Below are 20,360 nucleotides of genomic sequence, written 5' to 3'. Positions count from 1 at the left end.
GTATCATCGTCATTGGTGATCAGGCCCACTAGCGTCGTGTCGTCAGCAAACTTAATGATGGTGTTGGAGTCGTGCGCAGCCACGCAATCGTGGGTGAACGTGGAGTACAGGATGGGACTAAGCACCAACCCCTGAGGGGTCCCCGTGTTGAGGGTCAGAACGGTGGATGTGTTGTTGACTATCCTAGCCACCTGGGGGCGGCCCTTCAGAAAGTCCAGGATCCAGTTGCAGAGGGACGTGTTCAGTCCCAGAGTCCTTAGCTTAGTGATGAGCTTGGAGGGCACTATGGTGTTGAACGCTGAGCTGTAGTCAATGAACAGCATTCTCACATAGGTGTTCCACTTGTCCAGGTCGGAGAGGGTAATGTGGAGTGCAATAGAGATTGCGTCATCTGTGGATCTGTCAAGGCGGTATGCAAATAAGCGTCCGGATTAGTGTCCAGCTCCTTGAAAGCAGCAGCTCTAGCCTTTAGCTCAGTCCAAATGTTGCCTGTAATCCATGGCTCCTGGTTTGGATATGTACGTCGTATTGTCATTGTGGGGATGACGTTGGTTGATGCACTTATTGATGAAGCCGGTGACCGATGTGGTAAACTCCTCAATGCCATCGGATGAATTCCAGAACATTCCAGGCTGTGCTAGCAAAACAGTCCTGTTCCATAGCATACGCTTCATCAGAACCCTTCCATATTGAGCAAGTCACTGGTACTTTCTGTTTCAGGAGGATAGAGTTATGGTCAGATTGGGCAAATGGAGGGCGAGAGAGAGCTTTGTATGCATTTCTGTGTGGAGTAAAGGTGATCTAGAGTTTTTTCGCCTCTAGCTGCACAGGTGACATGGTGAAATTGGGTAAAAACGGATTTCAGTTTTCCTGCATTCAAATCATCTGCCACTAGGGGCGCCCGCCTCTGGATGGGCATTTTCTTGTTTGCTTATTGCCCTATACAGCTCGTTCAGTGCAGTCTTAGTGCCAGCATCGGGTTGTGGTGGTAAATAGACAGCCATGAAAAATATGGATAAACTCTCTTTGTAAATAGTATGGTCTACAGCTTATCATGAGGTATTCTAACTCTTTAATATAAGAGATTACACACCAGCTGTAGTTAACAAAGAGACACACACCTCCCCCTTGGGCTTACCAGACGCTACCGTTCTGTCCTGCTGATGCGTAGAAAAACCAGCAAGATGTATATTGTCCTTGTTTTGCCACGACCCCCGAGAAACATAGGATATTACAGTTCTTCATGTCCCATTGATAGGTTAGTCTCGAACGGAGCTCGTCCAGTTTGTTCTCCAGTGATTGTACGTTCGCCAATAGAATGGAGGGTAGAGGTGGTTTATGTACTCGCTGACAGAGTTTTGTCAGGGTGCCTGCCCGTTGGTCTCTTTTGCTCCGTTTTTTTCTTTTACAAGTCTTGGGGATTAGTGCCTGGTTCGGTTGAGCAGTATGTCCTGCGTCTCTGACCTGTTGAAGTAGAAATCTTCATCCAAATCGAGGTTAGTGATTGTTGTTCTGATTTCCAGAAGCTCTTTTCAGTCATAAGAAACGATGGCGGAAACATTATGATCAGTGGAAAAAAAACCCACTAAATAGCAGAATTGGTCAAGAGCCCATAAAACGGCAGCTATCCATTGCAGCGCCATTCTCGGATCCCTCATGACCCGGTTGGACATGACTCCAACAGTGTCACCAGGAGGGATCAGCTAATGAAGTTGGCCACTAGAGGCCTCTATAATTTTCTATGGTTGAAATATACTTATTCTGAGAAAATGTGCAAGAATTGAAGCTGCCAACAAATTTTACAGTAATCATTTGAATATTTCATTGTCATATAAAAAAACCCAGATGCTCTTCCCTCGACGTAGATCGATCAACTTCACTGTTTTCGGTGTTGGCCCATCAGGCCACCACCTAAATGCATTGATAAATCTTGCATTATGGATATTTCGAAATTCTGATTGACACAACACCGTCAATCACAGGGATTGTCGAATAGAAACGTCTATGGAAAGGCGTTGCCATACGTAATTGGCTGAATTTCTTAGCTATCTCTACCCTGATAGGTGTGTGTGTAATATGGGCATGTGTCATACATTCCGGAAAAAGCCCTTTGCTATAGCCGGGGTGGTGTTTTCCGCTTTGCCGAAAAAAGTTGTGCCAAGGAGGGTTGTTGGTTTCTGTATTCAGAGAAAATGGACAGCCAGGGAAGGAAAGTGGTGGTTTGCGACAATGGGACCGGGGTAAGTTTACTAACAGACCGTCTTCTATCGTCAAATTATGAGGGTTCCGGCTTTTGTGCTGTGCAATTTGACAGATGAGATGGGGAGGAACAGGAAGTAGCTCGCTTCATTGCTAGCTTGTGTAGCCACGGTCTGTCAGCTTGTCAATTAGTTATGCATTCATTGAGGTTGGTGCATCTGTCAATTAGAGGTGGCAAGGTTCACACCGGTCGGTGGAATGTTTAGAGTATCGATTGTTTACTAGAATTCGTGAATCAGTTGGAGTAGCCATAAATATTGGTATCGCAGCTGCCGGCTGCTCGAGCTGACATTGCGAACTCGAATCGTCTCGAGCTAGTTAGGTTGCTGGCCAGCAAGCTCAATAGCTAACATTCAAATTTACAAATCGCAGTTTTATAGCATGCTCCAGAGATCACTTAAATCTCGTGTTCTGCCACATTTAGCTATATCAAATAGGTATTCATCAGACATCATTACCCTACATTTCCACCCCTTGTTTCAATTTGATTGTTAACTCAAACTAACGAACGCTCTCTGTAAGAACTTGCCAGCGTCATTGTTAATTGCAACGAATTGGGCAAGGAAAAGACGTGATCTATTGCGTTTTATTCAGTAACTCCACATTTTTAGATATTGTTTGGTGTTGTTCACAAAGAATGATGATCCAGCATCTGTAGCCCAGCCCTCACCGAAACCTCTTTTGAACTTGTAGCAAGTATTTTACACTGCCACATTGTTGCGTAATTGGATGAGGATTTGCGCATATAGTTTTACTAAACCAGGCACCAACAAACAAATATCACAATTAAAGTACTGCTACCAACTGTTGAACAAGGAAAGTTAACCAACTTAACTTGTCTCGAGCGGTAGATAATGCGCATGCCTCATTCTTGTACAGTGAGGAAGTCAGAAACCATTCTTCCATGTAAGGAGTTATCAGATCAATTGCAACTCTCATGTAAAATATGTTTGTGAACATAAGTCATCTGGATGAAATTGACAAATAAATTACAATATACGCTGTTTTCATCTCCACCATTTTACCTTAGTATTTAGCCAGACTATTCTTTCGTCTCTCTCTTTTTTTTGGCCGTGTTCCATTCAGTGGTTAGCTGACTTGTCTCTCCCCAGCTACCAACCACAATGAAACTGCTGCTTACAGCCTTTGTTCACACTGCGAATAAAAGAGCCTGCTAGCGATTCATAACTCGGAGTGTAAATGGGACACGCTGTACACTGTACCCTACCTTCTGTCTTCAATTCTTGCCTTTTAGTTACCCCTTCCTCTCCGAGGTGATGTCATACACTTCTTTTATTCTTCTTCCCGGAAGGTTGAGAATGAGAAGGTCATTTATGTAATGTAACGTGGGTGAAAGGAGGAGGATTATGTCATTTAATCATTATGTAGGCCTAAAGAAAGCCAAATGGATTTTTAAACATGCATGGAAAAGCGCTTGTATTGATTCACGCGTTAGGCTATTCCTTGAAGCAAACGCCTAGTACAACCTAACAGGTTTGAATGAAATTCCCTGCGTTGGTTCTCTACATAATTTCCTAAGCATGCTGCAGGTCAGGTAGTGATTGTGGGATGATAACACGACCAATGCTGTAACTTCCTCTGTAACCCCTCTAAGAGTGTTCACAAACAAAGTAGGGTGGAGTTGCTGGTGCTGGTCTTTTGTCAGTTTTGCGTTTCCCTCACTAATGGTTAGGATTTGGGGAGGGCAAGCTGATCCTAAATCTGTACCTAGGTGAACTCAAACAGCACCATGTGACTCCGAGAAAGTAGAGAAGGCTCAAACTTCTGGTTAATGAACAAGACAAGTGTACTGAATTATCGATCAGGCTAGGTTATGTCAGAGTTATTGGACTAAAAGGTTTTATTTTAATGTAGTCTGTGCTAAATGCTTTGATCTGATTTCTAGTATTTGGCTATAGGCTTATTATTAATCTCTATTCATTTTTTGTCATTCTGTGTGCTATGAAAATGTATTTATGTCCTATGTTATTTACCAACTTGCAAAAAATGTTTGTCACTGACCCTGCCTCTGTCTCTCCCTTTAAACCTAGTTTGTGAAGTGCGGCTATGCAGGCTCCAACTTCCCAGAGCACATTTTCCCTGCGTTGGTTGGCCGGCCAATCATTCGCTCCACAGCTAAAGTGGGAAACATTGAGATCAAGGTAACCTCACTCGTTTACTTCACAGAAGTGTTTAAAACCCTATGATATCTAGACAAAAATGTGTTCTTTAGTATTTCCTCAAGAAAGTGGTAATAACCTGTTTTTGAAGGGGGTCATATAAACATTGCATTATTTTTTTTAACAGGTAACATACTGGGAATTCTGTCTGAAATAGGTATTAGAATGTGTGTTGCGTGTAATACAGAATACATTGTAAAATGGGTGCTGTTTTGTCTCAGTCACCGATAAATCCACTATAATTGAGAATTTCAATAAGCATTTTTCTACGGCTGGCCATGGTTTGCATCTGGCTACCCCTACTCCGATCAACAGCCCTCCACCCCCCACAGCAACTCGCCCAAGCCTCCCCACTTCTCCTTCACCCAAATCCAGATAGCTGATGTTCTGAAAGAGCTGCAAAATCTGGACCCCTACAAATCAGCCGGGCTAGGCAATCTGGACCCTCTCTTATCTGCCAAAATTGTTGCAACCCCTATTACTAGCATGTTCAACCGCTTTCGTATCGTCTGAGATTCCCACAGATTGGGAAGCTGCCGAGACACTCTAGACCCGAACTTCTACAGACCTATATCTATTCTACTCTGCCTTTCTAAGGTCTTTGAAAGCCAAGTTAACAAACAGATTACCGACCATTTCAAATCCCACCGTACCTTCTCCGCTATGCAATCTGGTTTCAGAGCTGGTCATGAGTGCACCTCAGCCACTCTCAAGGTCCTAAACGATATCATAACCGCCATCGATAAGAGACATTACTGTGCAGCCGACTCTCTTCTCTGTATACATCAATGATGTCGCTCTTGCTGCTGGTGATTCCTTGATCCACCTCTACGCAGACGACACCATTCTGTATACCTCTGGCCCTTCTTTGGACACTGTTAACTAACCTCCAGACGAGCTTCAATGCCATACAACTCTCCTTCTGTGGCCTCCAACTGCTCTTAAATGCATGTAAAACTAAATGCATGCTCTTCAACCGATCGTTGCCCGCACCTGCCCGCCCGTCCAGCATCACTCTGAACGATTCTGACTTAGAATATGTGGACAACTACAAATACCTAGGTGTCTGGTTAGACTGTAAACTCTCCTTCCAGACTCGCATTAAACATCTCCAATCCAAAATTAAATCTAGAATCGGCTTCCTATTTCGCAACAAAGCATCCTTCACTCATGCTGCCAAACATACCCTCGTAAAACTGACCATCCTACCGATCCTTGACTTCGACGATGTCATTTACAAAATAGCCTCCAACACTCTACTCAACAAATTGGATGCAGTCTATCAAAGTGCCATCCGTTTTGTCACCAAAGCCCCATATACCACCCACCACTGCGACCTGTATGCTCTCATTGGTTGGCCCTAGCTTCATAATCGTCGCCAAACCCACTGGCTCCAGGTCATCTACAAGTCTCTGCTAGGTAAAGCCCCGCCTTATCTCAGCTCACTGGTCACCATAACAGCACCCACCCGTAGCACACGCTCCAGCAGGTATATCTCACTAGTCACCCCCAAAGCCAATTCTTCCTTTGGCCGCCTCTCCTTCCAGTTCTCTGCTGCCAATGACTGGAACGAACTGCAAAAATCTCTGAAGCTGGAGACTTACCTCCCTCACTAGCTTTAAGCACCAGCTGTCAGAGCAGCTCACAGATCACTGCACCTGTACATAGCCCATCTGTAAATAGCCCATACAATCTACCTCATCCCAATAGTGTATTTATTTATTTGTCTTGCTCCTTTGCACCCCAGTATCTCTACTTGCACATTCATCTTCTGCACATTCTACCATTCGTGTTTAATTGCTATATTGTAATTACTTCACCACCATGGCCTATTTATTGCCTTACCTCCCTTACCCTACCTCATTTGCACATGCTGTATATAGACTTTTCTACTGTATTGTTGATTGTATGTTTGTTTATTCCATGTGTAACTCTGTTGTATGTGTCGAACTGCTTTGCTTTATCTTGGCCAGGTCGCAGTTGCAAATGAGAACTTGTTCTCAACTAGCCTACCTGGTTAAATAAAGGTGAAATAAAAATTTAAAAAAATACAAAATTGTACCTATCATCTGGGGAAAGGGGATACCTAGTCAGTTGCACAATTGAAGAGGTGTGGGGGCTGCCTTAATCGACGTCATCGGTGAGGTTAACTGCCTTGCTCAAGGGCCGAACTGCGGTTTTATTTTTTTACACCTCAGGGATTCGAACCAGCGACCTTTTGGTTACTGGCCCAACACTCTTAACCGCTAGGCTAACTACTTTATAGCCCTCACATATTTCTTTTTTGTGGAGATTTGGGGAAGTTCTGAAATGGCTGCAATGACTTGTGGAGCAGACCATGGTTCTAAGTTTTTCAGAACATGTAGAACTGCCTGGAGAATGGTGCATATTTCTTGATGTTAGATTACATTTTGCTTATTCCCTCCACTGTGAACCTGTTGGAGCAATTTTCCTGACACATAACCTGGACAAGGAAGCTATTTCAATGGCGATTCTTAATTGACCATGCTTTAGCCCAGGACTAGCCTTTAATCTGTGTTTGGGGAAAACAGCCCTTTTGAGTTTAGTTTCTCACAGTATTTGAGAGTTTAAAAAAAATGATTTCCTCCATTGAGTGTCCTCTGGAAATCCAACATATCCAACACACTGGCCCCTGATATATACCATGGCTGGATGAGTCCCAAATGGCACCCTATTCCCTACATAGTGCACTACTTTTAACCCTACGGGCCCTGATCAAAAGTGGTGCACTGCATAGGGAATAGGGTGTCATTTGGGACGCTGGCCATGATTTGTTGATTTGGCCTAGATGTCGCACCTAGTCTTGCTATCAGGGCGTTACACATGAACAATTCCTCTTGATAACATTGCAGCGTTATAAGGGGATGGGCGGGCGTAGGACACGCACTGATTCACCTCTGACCTTGGCTCCTCTGTCCTCTTTATTTTTTACTCCCACCTCTCCTGTTGAGGTAGAATAACAGAAGTGTGTGTGTGTGTGTGTGTGTTTCATGGGTCCCTGCAATCTGCTCGGACAGTGAAATGGCTGCGCTTGGCATCTCTCCGACAAGAATGGTCCTTTTTTTCTTTTTATCTGTCAGTTGTTTGGCATTGAGTGTTTTACGATGGTGGATGTCCTTTTGTGACATTGTTACTTTCGTACCCAGAGCTATGTGTGAGGTCACTGCATCGTTTCTATGCAGTAATATTCAGTTGCTACTGCACTATTGGGATTCCTCCAAAACGGCGGGTTCATTTTTAAAAAGTCACGCCCTGGTTTTAGCTCTCGTCTGAAACTCTGATCTTTATCCCCTCCCTTCCTAGGACCTGATGGTGGGGGACGAGGCGAGCGAGCTGCGCTCCATGCTGGAGGTGAACTACCCCATGGAGAACGGCATCGTGAGGAACTGGGACGACATGAAGCACCTGTGGGACTACACCTTTGGTCCCGAGAAGCTCAACATCGACTCGCGCAACTGCAAGATCCTGCTCACCGAGCCGCCCATGAACCCAACCAAGAACCGTGAGAAGATCATTGAGGTACGTATACATAAAAAAAAAAAAGTGTTTTATTTTTGTTAACCAGCGACTTAAATCCGTTGTCAGAGGACAATTTCATTAACATGCTTTAGTTTTGAAAGTGTGTATTCTGGAGTGTACCCGGGGAACGGCTGGAGGAGATTTCCTGTAAGGCCTTTTATAAGGTTCCATTGTAGATCTTAAATGATTCATCAGTCATAACAGTGATGCTCTGTGCTGAGCCGGCACTAGCGCTCTCGCTAAGGAGGTTCGTCTTGGAGTTGCAACTTGCCAGTCGTTGTGACTAAGGCAGCAAGTATTTGAACACTTTCAAACACTTTATAGTTTGAGCCTGTCTGGAGTTTCACATGGGTCGACGTTGCACTTTTGGTACTAATCCATTGTGCCAGGCAAGGTCAATCAACCACAGCTAAAGTATCTGAAAGATTTGAAATGGTATTTGAACCTAGGTCTGCTGCCTGGCGACAGCTCCTCAGTGGGAGTCTGTCAGAGCCACTGTTATTGAGTCAGGCTGTCCTCTGTGGGGTGGCCAGTCATGGCTAAGTCGTTATCCCCCTTTTCACCCATTTCAACTTCAGGTTTATGAACATGGAGGTCTATTCCTTGTGAGTGGAAGTTGAGGTTAGATTTGTTGTGGTTTTCCTAGCAGTGCAAAATGCAAAAACAAAGGTCATTTGTATTAGCAAGATGCTAAGTTGCTGGTGAACTTTTTGCAGTGACTACATATTCCAGTGACATACTCTCGCCCTCCCTACCTCTTTCCTAGGTGATGTTTGAGACGTACCAGTTCTCTGGGGTTTACATAGCCATCCAAGCTGTGCTCACGCTCTATGCTCAAGGTAGGTTCTTTTTAAAGCAAAATGAGGCAACTAGAAGGAAGGTAGGACACCCAAAACCAGTGAAGAGCACTGGGTACCTGAGATTTCACTCCAATGAATTGCAAGTTAGTGCCTTTCAGAACACATGGAGGAATGTAGACGATTATACCCGGTAATTAGCTTTTGCTGCGTTTCTACCATGGTAGCAACAATTATTTGGGGCTTAAACTTTATTTTCTGGTACAGTACCAGATATTTTCTTTATATTTTAAAGTTGTTATTAGTTAGTAGTTACACAATAATAACCTATGAGTTACTTGTTTGTTTCTTTGAGAAACAAATTAAAACAATTGATATGGTACCAGAAACTACCCATTGATACCACATCCTTTTCTACAGTAGTAAATACCTAGTATCATAAAATAAAGTGCTTCCATTTGTGATGTGCTGTTTGTAACATCGGTCTTTCTCTGGAAAAAATAAACACAGCTGTGGAATGAGGGATGAAACACAGGCTGTGCTAATGTGTGACCCTTTCAGTAGCAGGACGAGAGTTGAATATGCAGTAGCGCGTAGTTGAATACGTAGCTGTATACTACTTGTTCTATACTAGACTTTCATTTGTAGGACATAGGCCTTTCATTGACCCATGCTTTTTTTTAAAATATTGAACCAATGTATTCTGACGGAAAACTCTTGACACCAAGAAATAGGTAACAACAATTAATAAAATGCTTTGGTCTATAATCTCGATATGGGCTTTGGAAACGGTGGGGGTGTTTTCTCACTGGCCCTATTCTGTTGGCACTGCTGTCTTTCTTTTTTAGGTCTCCTGACTGGCGTGGTGGTGGACTCTGGTGACGGCGTCACCCACATCTGCCCCGTGTACGAAGGCTTCTCCCTGCCCCACCTGACCCGACGCCTGGACATTGCAGGACGGGACATCACGCGCTACCTCATCAAGGTGCACCCTCGTTCCCCACGCGTGACTCAGGCTGTCTTAGAATGTCCTGTCCAGAAACAACTCCTAGCCCCTAGGCATGTGTAGATGTGAGAAGACTGAATAAGGCATTATGATGGATATTGCACCTTGCTCATATATATATATATATCCTAATTCTATGAAATCTACTCAAGAGCCTAGGGGGAACTAACTAGTGGTTGATTCCTGGACAGGTTCTTGGATAACCTTATTTCTTTCATGAGTATGTCTGATGACTTGCTAGTGGAAAGCAGTCGACTGTAAACCACACCTGTTCATTATTTCATGTTAAGACTTGTGATTAGGAAAGGTGACTATTTTAAAAAGTATTGTAGTCTTTTTCAATTAGTTTTGCAGTCCTTCTCAACGATGAGATCTCTGCAAACCTTACCTCTGACCTTTATCCATCATCCAGCTGCTGTTGCTGAGGGGCTACGCCTTCAACCACTCGGCGGACTTTGAGACGGTGCGCATGATGAAGGAGAAGCTGTGCTACGTGGGCTACAACATCGAACAGGAGCAGAAGCTGGCGCTGGAGACCACCGTGCTGGTTGAGTCCTACACGGTCAGTAACATAGTCCCACACGGTCATCATCCTGGTTGAGTACTACACTTTCAGTTCTTATTGATTCATCTGTATTTTTCGGCCTGGCTATATGGTAACACTGCCCCCTTGTGGACATAATGTATCATGCAGATGATCAGGTTATAATTTTAGAGCATTAGAAGCCATATTTAGTGTGGGAGGAGCTCTTGAACCAAGCTCTGCCCCCAGGTTACTTAGTCAAGTCAACCACGTGCCCAAATCCCGTGAGCAACCCGGGTTCGATGGCCGGTAGGGGTTGGCGGTGAACCGCGAGTCCCTGTGATGTAAAGAGGGAGTGGATGGAATTTTTCATATGTGTGGTGGGCGGCGGCGCACCTCCTTGTTTCCCTGCCCAAATCCTGGAGAGAGAAGGAGAGGCGGAGGACAGAGGATGGAACAAAAGCACTACTGTATCGTTGAAGAAACGACCCCTCCCCATCCATGGGCATGACATCATTTCCTGTACGACCCAGACTCCCACGCCACGTGCTGACCTGGTGTCTGTTTCCTACTCTGGACTCCAGACTGGAGCGTCAATGGGCCCTTTATGCTCCCTCCCACATAGTGTTCCGCCACGCTCTGTAAAAGGCCTACTGTATGTCAGCCGGCTCCATCTGACCAGAGGGAGAGAGACTCTTACTTAACGTTGCCAGTTCCAAACATTGTCTATTGTCCATTTCTAGCCTAGCGTTGCCTTCAGATTTCCCTAGCGGTGTTCTAGCAGAAGAAAGCCATCAGTCCTGTCTTGATGTCAATTAAATGCTTTCCGATGTGTGAATGTTGATCCCCTTTCTGTGTCCCCAGCTCCCCGACGGCAGGATGATCAAGGTGGGAGGGGAGCGGTTCGAAGCCCCTGAGGCTCTGTTCCAGCCCCACCTCATCAACGTGGAGGGAGTCGGGGTGGCAGAGCTCCTCTTCAACACCATCAATGCAGCAGACATCGACACCAGGTATCTCCATGACAGACTCCCCCTACTTACTAGTGACCTAGTGATTTCCCATCCTCTTTCACTTCTTTGCCATTTCATTAGTTAACATTTAAATCCACTCAATGACTTGAGAGAAACAACAAATGTCGGTACGTATAAGTGTCTTACATTGGCTGAAAGCCTAATTTCTTGTTAAAATAACTGCACTGTCCAATTTACAGTAGCTATTACTGCGAAAATGCCATGCTATTGTTTGAGAGCTCCTAACAACAACACTTTTTTTCACCACGATAGGTTTGATAAATGCACCTCTGAAGATGAAATGTGTACTTAAATCAGAGCAAGATTTCAGAATGTATCATCCAAAGGGTCCCAGAGACAACATGAAGTTTTGTTAGATAAAATCCTAAAAAGGTTCATACAGCATGCACAATCGATTTTGTATTTCCACTCGTTCAATGTGCAAAGAACGGAATCTGTGTTCGTATCTATTCCTCATACATCCTAGAAGGTAACAAAACTTCACTATTTCATCAGGGGTGTAGTATATCCTATAGGACAGCATATTTGGTCAGAGAGTGACGCCTTCATGGCATGCCGAGGACGCGGGCAACTATCTTTGTCAAATAAGCACCAATCGGGGTCAAACATAGCTAGAAAACCAATGAGCTGGGCTTTACGGGAGTATCCGGATACCATGTATATGTCGTAAAATGTAGCTACTAACTTTGTACGACAGCATGCCTTTTCATTTTGGACCAAAATTTTAAGGATATTCAGAGTTATGAAAACTGGTTGTTTTGCAAATGTTGAACTTATAATCTGGCTACTAATACTTGGTAAGCTAAATCAAAGTCCAAGTATACAGATTTGACGATATTCTTGCAGAAAAATAGAGTATGAATGCAAATGTCTCCTTCACGATTTGCACAAATGTACCTCGGGACTTCACACTAAAAGTCTTGTAGGTCAGTCATTCTTCAAATTATCCATCTGAAACTTTGCACATACACTGCCATCTTGTGGACACTATCAGAATTACAACCAGTGATGGCTAGAACTATGACCTTTCTCTTGCATTTCAAAGATGGTGGTAGAAAAAGACCCGTTTTTTTTTTTTTTTTTCTTTTAGTATTTTCTTATACCAGATCTATTGTTATATTCTCCTACATTCATTTCACATTTCCACAAACTTCAGTGTTTCCTTTCAAATGGTACCAAGAATATGCATATCCTTGCTTCAGGGCCTGAGCTACAGGCAGTTAGATTTGGGTATGTCATTTAGGTGAAAATTGTAAAAAAAGAGGCTATCCCTAAGAAGTAAAAAAAAAAAAAAGACAGCGAGTGACTAGCACCCATTCTCTCCTCCCTGCTGCCGCGATCACCACAGAACATCAACAGTGTGTATTGTGCTGTCCGTGTTGCTGAAGCTGCAACATAATTACAGCCATTTCTGACTGAGAAGTTATGTTACCGAAATCCCTAATTTAATTCCCTATTCCCTCAAACCTTGCTGTCGTTACGTGACACATGTATGCGTCTCATGCACGTGACCAATAAGGCCTGCCCTATAGCATATCATAATCGCATCAATAAATTGATTGTAACAAACTCTGAAACGTGACAGCAAAATGTCACGTCCTCTGCATCCAAACTCGAAACGGTGGAATGTTTGCTGGTTGCTCAGGAGGTAAAGGGGAAGTCAGATGTGTGGAACAAATTTGACTAGTTGTGGAAAATACTGGAGATCAAGAAAAATAATTTGAGGAAGTGCTGGGAGCATATTATGTGTGCCAAACAGGTGCTATTAGATTATAATGATTGTTCTAACCGTTTGGAACAATATAAACAACACAAAATAAGTTTACCAGACAGGCTGTTGTAATGTTTTAATTGCAAAGCCTTTATTACAGCAAAGACTAAACAATAGCGTTAATGGAACGATTTAGGCCTATTTATCTTTATGCTAATTATTCAATAGTCGCTTTATTGTATTTTAACTAAAATGCTTGATTGCTTTTCAAATCATGAATGACTTGTATGCTGTGTGATGACATGAACTAATAAATGATTGCTTGATACGGTAGCCTATATAAATATAGGCCTATTTAAGTTACGGTATTAAAACAAAACAGGATGTGCTCTTTGGCCTACAGCTCGATGATGGTTATACAAGGCTGCTATACTAAGCCTACTTATGATAACGACATTACTTATTATAATAATGATGATCATAATAGTAATTAACAATAAGAAGGGGAAAAAGGAGGGTTGTTATATTAAATCTACTACTTTCTGACAATTTGGAAAGGTGTAAACAACACTAAATAAAATGTAAAGCCTTTATTACAGCATAGCAAAGATTAAAACATTTGTGATTGTTTATCGATGTGGTTGCGTGAGGCTTGGTACTCACAGAATCAGTAGGCTATTAAACAAACACTCAAACAGGCAACAGAAGTAGAATCTGTCTTTCTGTAGATATACACTACCGGTCAAAAGTTTGGACACACCTATTCATTCCACACCTACTCTTTATTTTGACTATTTGTTTTGGTTACTACATGATTCCATGTGTTATTTCATAGTTTTGATGTCTTCGCTATTATTCTAGAATGTAGAAAATAGTTTAAAAAAAGAAAAATCCTTGAATGAGTAGGTTTTGTCCTAACTTTTGAGTGGTACTGTATATGGATGATGTATAAAGCCAGACACATTTTAACAGTTAGGCTATTGATTAAAGACTTAAATTAAGTTGGTTTCCTCTCTCCTCACTTTTCTTAGACAATTAAGGCAAGGATTATTTTCTCGTCTCCAAACTCCGCTGCTGCCTCCGCCACATTGTTCTCAACACCAATATGCTGGTTAACTTTGCTATTATGCACATAGAAACATGGTCTAGGAAAAGGCGCCAATTCAACAGCGCACTGATGTTTCACAACCGCGGACAGCGACCACTATCCAACGAGAGCGCATTTGTTACAAAATAATATTTTTATTAGTGTTGCACCATTGTTCTTATGTAATATACAATTTCAGTAATGCATGTCTTGGACTGTTTTCTTGCTACTGCTCAACTAAAGAAATCTCAGTTGACCAACTGCCTATCGACCAAACAATCGACCAGTCGCCTAAATGGGGTCAGTCCTAGATTATCAAAATGTTTCTCCATATTGTATTTTTTGTCTAATATTCTATAGATCCCTTTTTCTCTTCCGTAAACATCCTCACCTTCTCTCCTCAGGGCTGAATTTTACAAACACATTGTGGCAAAATGTTCTCTTTTCCTCTCTCCATGTCGCCATTCTTATTCACCTGAAGTTATTTCTCTCCATCCTCTTCCTTCGTCCAGGTCTCTTCTTGTCCCTAAACGTCTTCTCCTTCTCCACACAGGTCTGAGTTCTACAAACACATAGTGCTGTCAGGGGGCTCCACCATGTACCCTGGCCTTCCCTCTCGACTGGAGCGTGAGCTCAAGCAGCTCTACCTGGAGCGCGTGCTGAAAGGAGATGTGGATAAGCTCTCGGTGAGGGCGCACACAGAATGCCATTTATATCTTCGAAGTAGCATGCTTTAATTACATGTCATATTTTATTGTTGATGTTTTTAGTGCAGGTTTTACTGTCCAATGTTTGACTTTTAGGGCAACAGACATTTAACGATCCATTTTCTCACTGCAGTCATTTGATCAGCCACCAGGAGGCGGTGTTGCCCTAAATTGAATTAGTGTACACAACACAAGCAATGTGCTTCTTCAACACGGAGTAAACTATCTTTGTCATGGGACCATGTTTAAATCATGCGCTCACAACTAAATTAAAATATAATGTTTCATTGTTCCTCACTCATTCCTTTACACACTGATTGCTCAATTTGGCAACTATCCATTTCAGCATTTTCAATGCCAGGCCTGCTGGTTCAGTTAATGTAACTATTAGACGACTTCACACCTATTTTTAGTTAAGGTTGTTAAGAGACATTTTTCCTCCCACTCTTCTTCTCTCTCTGCCCCTTTCCTTATTTCTTCTATTTCTCCTCTTCCCCCTCTTATTATGCTTTTGCTTTCCCTTCTCATACTTTTCCCTTCTCCTCCTTATCTTCTATTCTGGCTCCTTCTTTCCTGCTTGTGTGCAGAAATTCAAGATCCGGATCGAGGACCCCCCTCGGCGCAAGCACATGGTGTTCCTGGGCGGGGCCGTGCTGGCCGACATCATGAAGGACAAGGACAACTTCTGGCTGACGAGGGAGGAGTACCAGGAGAAGGGGATGCGTGTCCTGGAGAAGCTGGGGGTCACCGTCAGATAAACCCCCCCCCAAGATGCACATGTCTGGGCTAAGTCTGAAATGGCACCCTCTCCCTCAGTGCACTACTTTTGACCAGACCCCATAGGGTAGTGCACTATCTAGGGAGTAGGGTGCCATTTGGGATGTAGCCTTGGTCTTGTCTCCCGCCCTCCTTCTCTGCCACGTCCTCCACTTGATATCCATCTACCGCTCACTTCTTCTCGATGCGATCATCTGTTTTTACCACCCCTGTCCCAGAGTCGCTCGCTCACGCTCTCCAAGGGCATGTTGGGACGGACGGATGGGGTTGGGGAGGTGGGAGGAGATGGATGAGGTGCTGACAACGCGTCTCCTGGGAATAGTTTCAATCATGTTGCCCAACTTATTTGGTCAAAACACGAGCCCAATGATCATCAAGATGAAGTCAATTATTATTAGGGATTCATTTATAGAGGGGGTGTCGGATTCTCCTGTGTTGTGGGCACAGGGTACACAAGGGGCCTCCATCAAAGGCGAGCTGCCCTTTTTAAATCCACCCTTCTGCCTGCCTTTTGTCTTTTGTCCAGTCTTAATCAGCAGGTGATTTCTTGCTCCTCTTGAGGAGGTTGTGTTAACGTTGGGGGGAGGTCAGGGGGTGATGGTGGATTAGAGTGCAGGTGGTTTTTGGGGCATGTTTCTCCTTCTCACAGGGTCCACCTGCCCACTTGTCTGAATCCCATATGTAGTCTGTTGCCACTGTGTCGAAAGGGGGATGTGATGATGACAAAAAGAAACGGTTGGCCTTCCCTCACGATAAAAAAGGCATTTCATTCCACTGATGGCTAAATATTTGCCATGTATTCAATTCCAATGAGGACTGCTCAGACTTTTCTTTGAAGTCATATTTTGTGTTCACATTCATTTTGCTGATGCGCTTTCCTTTTGGAGAAGAGGTTTTGCCTTTCGTTTTTGTCAGACGGACAAATAACATGTCTTTGTATTTTTTTGCAGTGCATTACTCCCGTGTATTTTCGTAAAGAGTGAGGGTGTGTCGTCCTCATCATGGCTGTTGGACACACGAGTCATTCGGGTTTTTAAGGTCTGGGTTACATTTTGCCCTCAACAGCAGGTCTAGGATCTCTATCCCAGGCCTATCCTTAACCATTGTGAGCTAAACAATGCATCAGACCTAGGACCAGTTGTTAAGGGCATACTGAACCGTAACCTATTTAGAGAGGCAGTCATTCTGAGACCAGTAGGAACTCTCCCTAGTCTCCGCTCCAGTGAAGATTCATTCTTTTTGAGGTCAGGGGTGGGGATTTGTTGGGGGTGTTGAACATTTGTAATATTAAGAATTTGGGTGTCAGTAGACATGGAGACCACATAAAAGCTGGTATTTAAGGTTTTCCTTTTTTGGTTTTCATATGTATATTGGAGGCACTTACACAATGTGTATAATTTTCTTTTTTATCCAAACAGTCATCCAGTGCCAAGTGCAGTTATTGTATTTTTTTTTGTTTTTTGGTTCATAGCATAACTGCCTACCGCTGATTTTTAAATAAAGCAAAGTGATTTATAAATACCTGGTGGTGCTCTGTGTTTGAGATGTACCAAGTGGTCGCCATAAATACTTGTGACATTATCGTCGTTGTCGGCAGTGATCCTAAATAAGACCGAATTAGAAGGCAGATGATTTGCCTCAAAAGAATGAGTTGCTACATTCACGTGTACGGATGCATGGGTATGCTGTGTAACTATGTGGTCATATTTAGAATGAAGGCTGCAGAGAACAAGAATGCGAGTGGCTTCTTCGTGAGTGTATGTCAATTTTATTTGTCACATGATCGTAAACAACCGGTGTAGACTAACAGTGAAATGCTCATGGGCCCTTCCCAACAATGAAGAGAAAGAAAATAGTAAAACAAGTAATAATAAATACACACGAGTAACAACTTGGCTATATGTACTGGGGCACGAGGTAATTCAGGTAGATATGTACATAGAACTTGGAATAAAGTGACAGATGAACAGTAGCATCAGCAGATGTGATGAGACAAAGTTAGTTCAAAAAGGGTCAATGCAGATAGTTAACCAAATAATTATCCGGACTATTTAGCAGTCTTGCTGCTTGGAGGTAGAAGCTGTTCAGGGTCCTGTTGGTTCCAGACTTGCCTTGCGGTAGCAGAGAGAACAGTCTTTGGGTGGCTCGAGTCTTTGACAGTTTTTAGAGCCTTCTGACACTGCCTGATATAGAGGTCCTGGATGGCAGGGAGCTCGTCCCCAGTGATGTACTTGGCTGTACGCGCTACCCTCTGTAGCGCCTTGCGGTCGGATGCCAAGCAGTTATGCAGCCAGTCAAGATGTTCTCAATGGTGCAGCTGTATAACGTTTTGAGGATCTGAGGGCTCATGCCAAATCTTTTCAGCCTCCTGAGGGGGAAGAGGTGTTGTCATGCCCTCTTCACGACTGTGTTGGTGTGTGTGGACCATGACCAGCCTTTCAAAGCATTTCATGGCTACAGATGAGACTGCTATGGGGCGATAGTCATTTAGACAGGTTACCTTGGCGTTCTTGGGCACAGGGACTATGGTGGTCTACTTGGTATTAGACAGTCAGGGAGAGGTTGAAAATGTACGCGTCATGGCAATCCGTCTGGCCTTGTGAATGTTAACCTCTTAAGGTCTTACTCACATCCACTATGGAGAGTGTGATCACGCAGTCGTCCAGGAAAGCTGGTGCTCTTATGCATGGTTGTGTTGCTTGCCTCAACGCGAGCATATAAGGCATTTAGCTCATTGGGTAGGCTCACGTCACTGGGCAGCTCGCTGCTGAGTTTCCCTTTGTCATCTGTGATAGTTTGCAAACCCTGTCACATCCGACCGGCTTCAGAGGCGGGTGTAGTAGGATTCGATCTTAGTCATATATTGATGCTTTGCCTGTTTGAAGGTTCGTCGGTGGGTGTCGCAGGATTTCTTATAAGCTTGCGGACTAGTCTCCAAGTCTAGCCTTTAGCTCAGTGCAGATGTTGTCCATAATACATGGCTTCTGGTTGGGATTTTTGTGTACGGTCACTGTGGGTACGACGTCGTCGATTCACCTATTTAATGAAGCTGGTGACTGATGTGGTAAACTCCTCAATGCCATCTGATGAACCCCTGAACACATTCCAATCTGTGCTAGCAAAACTGTCCTGTAGCACGTCACTGGTACTTCCTGTTTTGAGTTTTTGCTTGTAAGCAGGAATCAGGAGGATAAAGTAATGGTGAGATTTGGCCAAAAAATGGCGAGCGCTTTGTATGCGTTTCTGTGTGTGGAGTAAAGGTGATCTAGAGTTTTTTATTTATTTATTTTTTAACTTTAGTTCCACGTGACATGCTGGTAGAAATTACAGTGCCTTCAGAAAGTATTCATACCCCTTATTCCACATTTTCTTGTTACAGCCTGAATTCAAAATGGATTAAACAGATGTTTTTCACCCATCTACACACAATACCTCATAATGCCAAAGAAAAAAAATTGTAGATTTCTTTTGTGCAAATGTATTGAAAATGAAATGCATAAATATGAATTTACATAAGTATTCACACCTCTGAGTCAATACATTAGAATCACCTTTGGCAGCGATTACAGCTGTGAGTCTTTCTGGGTAAGTATCTAAGAGCTTTGCACACTTGGATTGTACAAAATGTGACCATTCTTTTAAAAATTCTTCAAGCATTGTCAAGTTGGTTGTTGATCATTGCTAGACAGCCATTTTCAAGTCTTGCCATAGATTTTCAGGCCAATTTAAGTCAAAACGGTAACTAGGCCACTCGAACATTTAATATTGTTTTGGTAAGCAACTCCAGTGTATATACTGAGTGTACAAAACATTAGGAACACCTCTCCATGACAGACTGACCAGTTAAGCGATGATCTCTTATTGATGTCACCTGTTAAATCCACTTCAATCAGGGTAGATGGATGGGAGGAGACGGGCTAAAGAAGGATTTTTAAACCTTGAGACATGGATTGTGTGTGCCATTCAGAGGGTGAATGGGCAAGACAAAAGATTTTCGTGCCTTTGAACGGGGTATGGTAGTAGGTGCCAGGTGCACAGGTTTGAGTGTCAAGAACTGCAACGCTGCTGGAGTTTTCACACTCAACAGTTTCCCGTGTGTTTCAAGAATGGTCCACCACCCAAAGGACATCCAGCCAACTTGACGCAACTGTGGGAAGTGTTGGCGTCAACATCTTGTAGTCCATGCCCCGACGAATTGAGGCTGTTCTGAGGGCAAAAGGGGGTGTAACTCAATATTAGGAAGATGTTCCTAATGTTTTGTACACATTGTATTTGGCCTTGTTTTAGGTTATCCTTCTGAAAGGTGAGGTTGTCTCCCAGTATTTGTTGGAAAGCAGAGTGAACCAGGTTGTACTCTAGGATTTTGCCTGTGTTGAGCTCTATTACATTTCCCAAAAAAAAAAAGTATCCTTAGTCCTTGCTTGAAAATATGAAGTGGTACTCAATGACGTGTTGTGTTAGATTCGCCGCAAACGTAACGCTTTGTATTCAGGAAATAAAGTTTAATTTCTTTGCCACATTTTTTGCAGTTTAACTTGTGCCTTTTTGCAAACAGGATACATGTTTTGGAATATTTTTATTCTGTTCCTTTTTACTGTAATTTAGGTTAATATTGAGGAGTAACTATAATGTTGTTGATCCATCCTCAGTTTTTTCCTATCACAGCCATTAAACTCTGTAACTGTTTTAAGGTCACTATTGGCCTCATGGTGAAATCCCTGAGCGGTTTCCTTCATCTGCGG

The 20,360-nt window shown here is 43.2% G+C and overlaps 1 protein-coding gene across 1 annotated transcript; it reads left to right on the top strand.

The window, feature by feature from the left end:
- The first annotated feature begins 2,070 nt into the window (after window positions 1-2,070).
- Window positions 2,071-17,139, top strand: actr2a (actin related protein 2a). Its single transcript, XM_014172672.2, has 9 exons — window positions 2,071-2,240; window positions 4,311-4,421; window positions 7,764-7,979; window positions 8,746-8,818; window positions 9,625-9,761; window positions 10,195-10,344; window positions 11,170-11,315; window positions 14,688-14,820; window positions 15,429-17,139. The coding sequence occupies exons 1-9, from the start codon at window positions 2,193-2,195 to the stop codon at window positions 15,597-15,599; spliced, it is 1,185 nt and encodes a 394-aa protein (XP_014028147.1). The 5' UTR covers window positions 2,071-2,192; the 3' UTR covers window positions 15,600-17,139.
- Window positions 17,140-20,360: the final 3,221 nt, after the last annotated feature.

This window comes from Salmo salar, chromosome ssa02, assembly GCF_905237065.1.
Source record: "Salmo salar chromosome ssa02, Ssal_v3.1, whole genome shotgun sequence".
NCBI lineage: Eukaryota > Metazoa > Chordata > Actinopteri > Salmoniformes > Salmonidae > Salmo > Salmo salar.
Note: the sequence above shows the minus strand (reverse complement) of the source record. Positions and strands in the feature narration are given on the sequence as shown.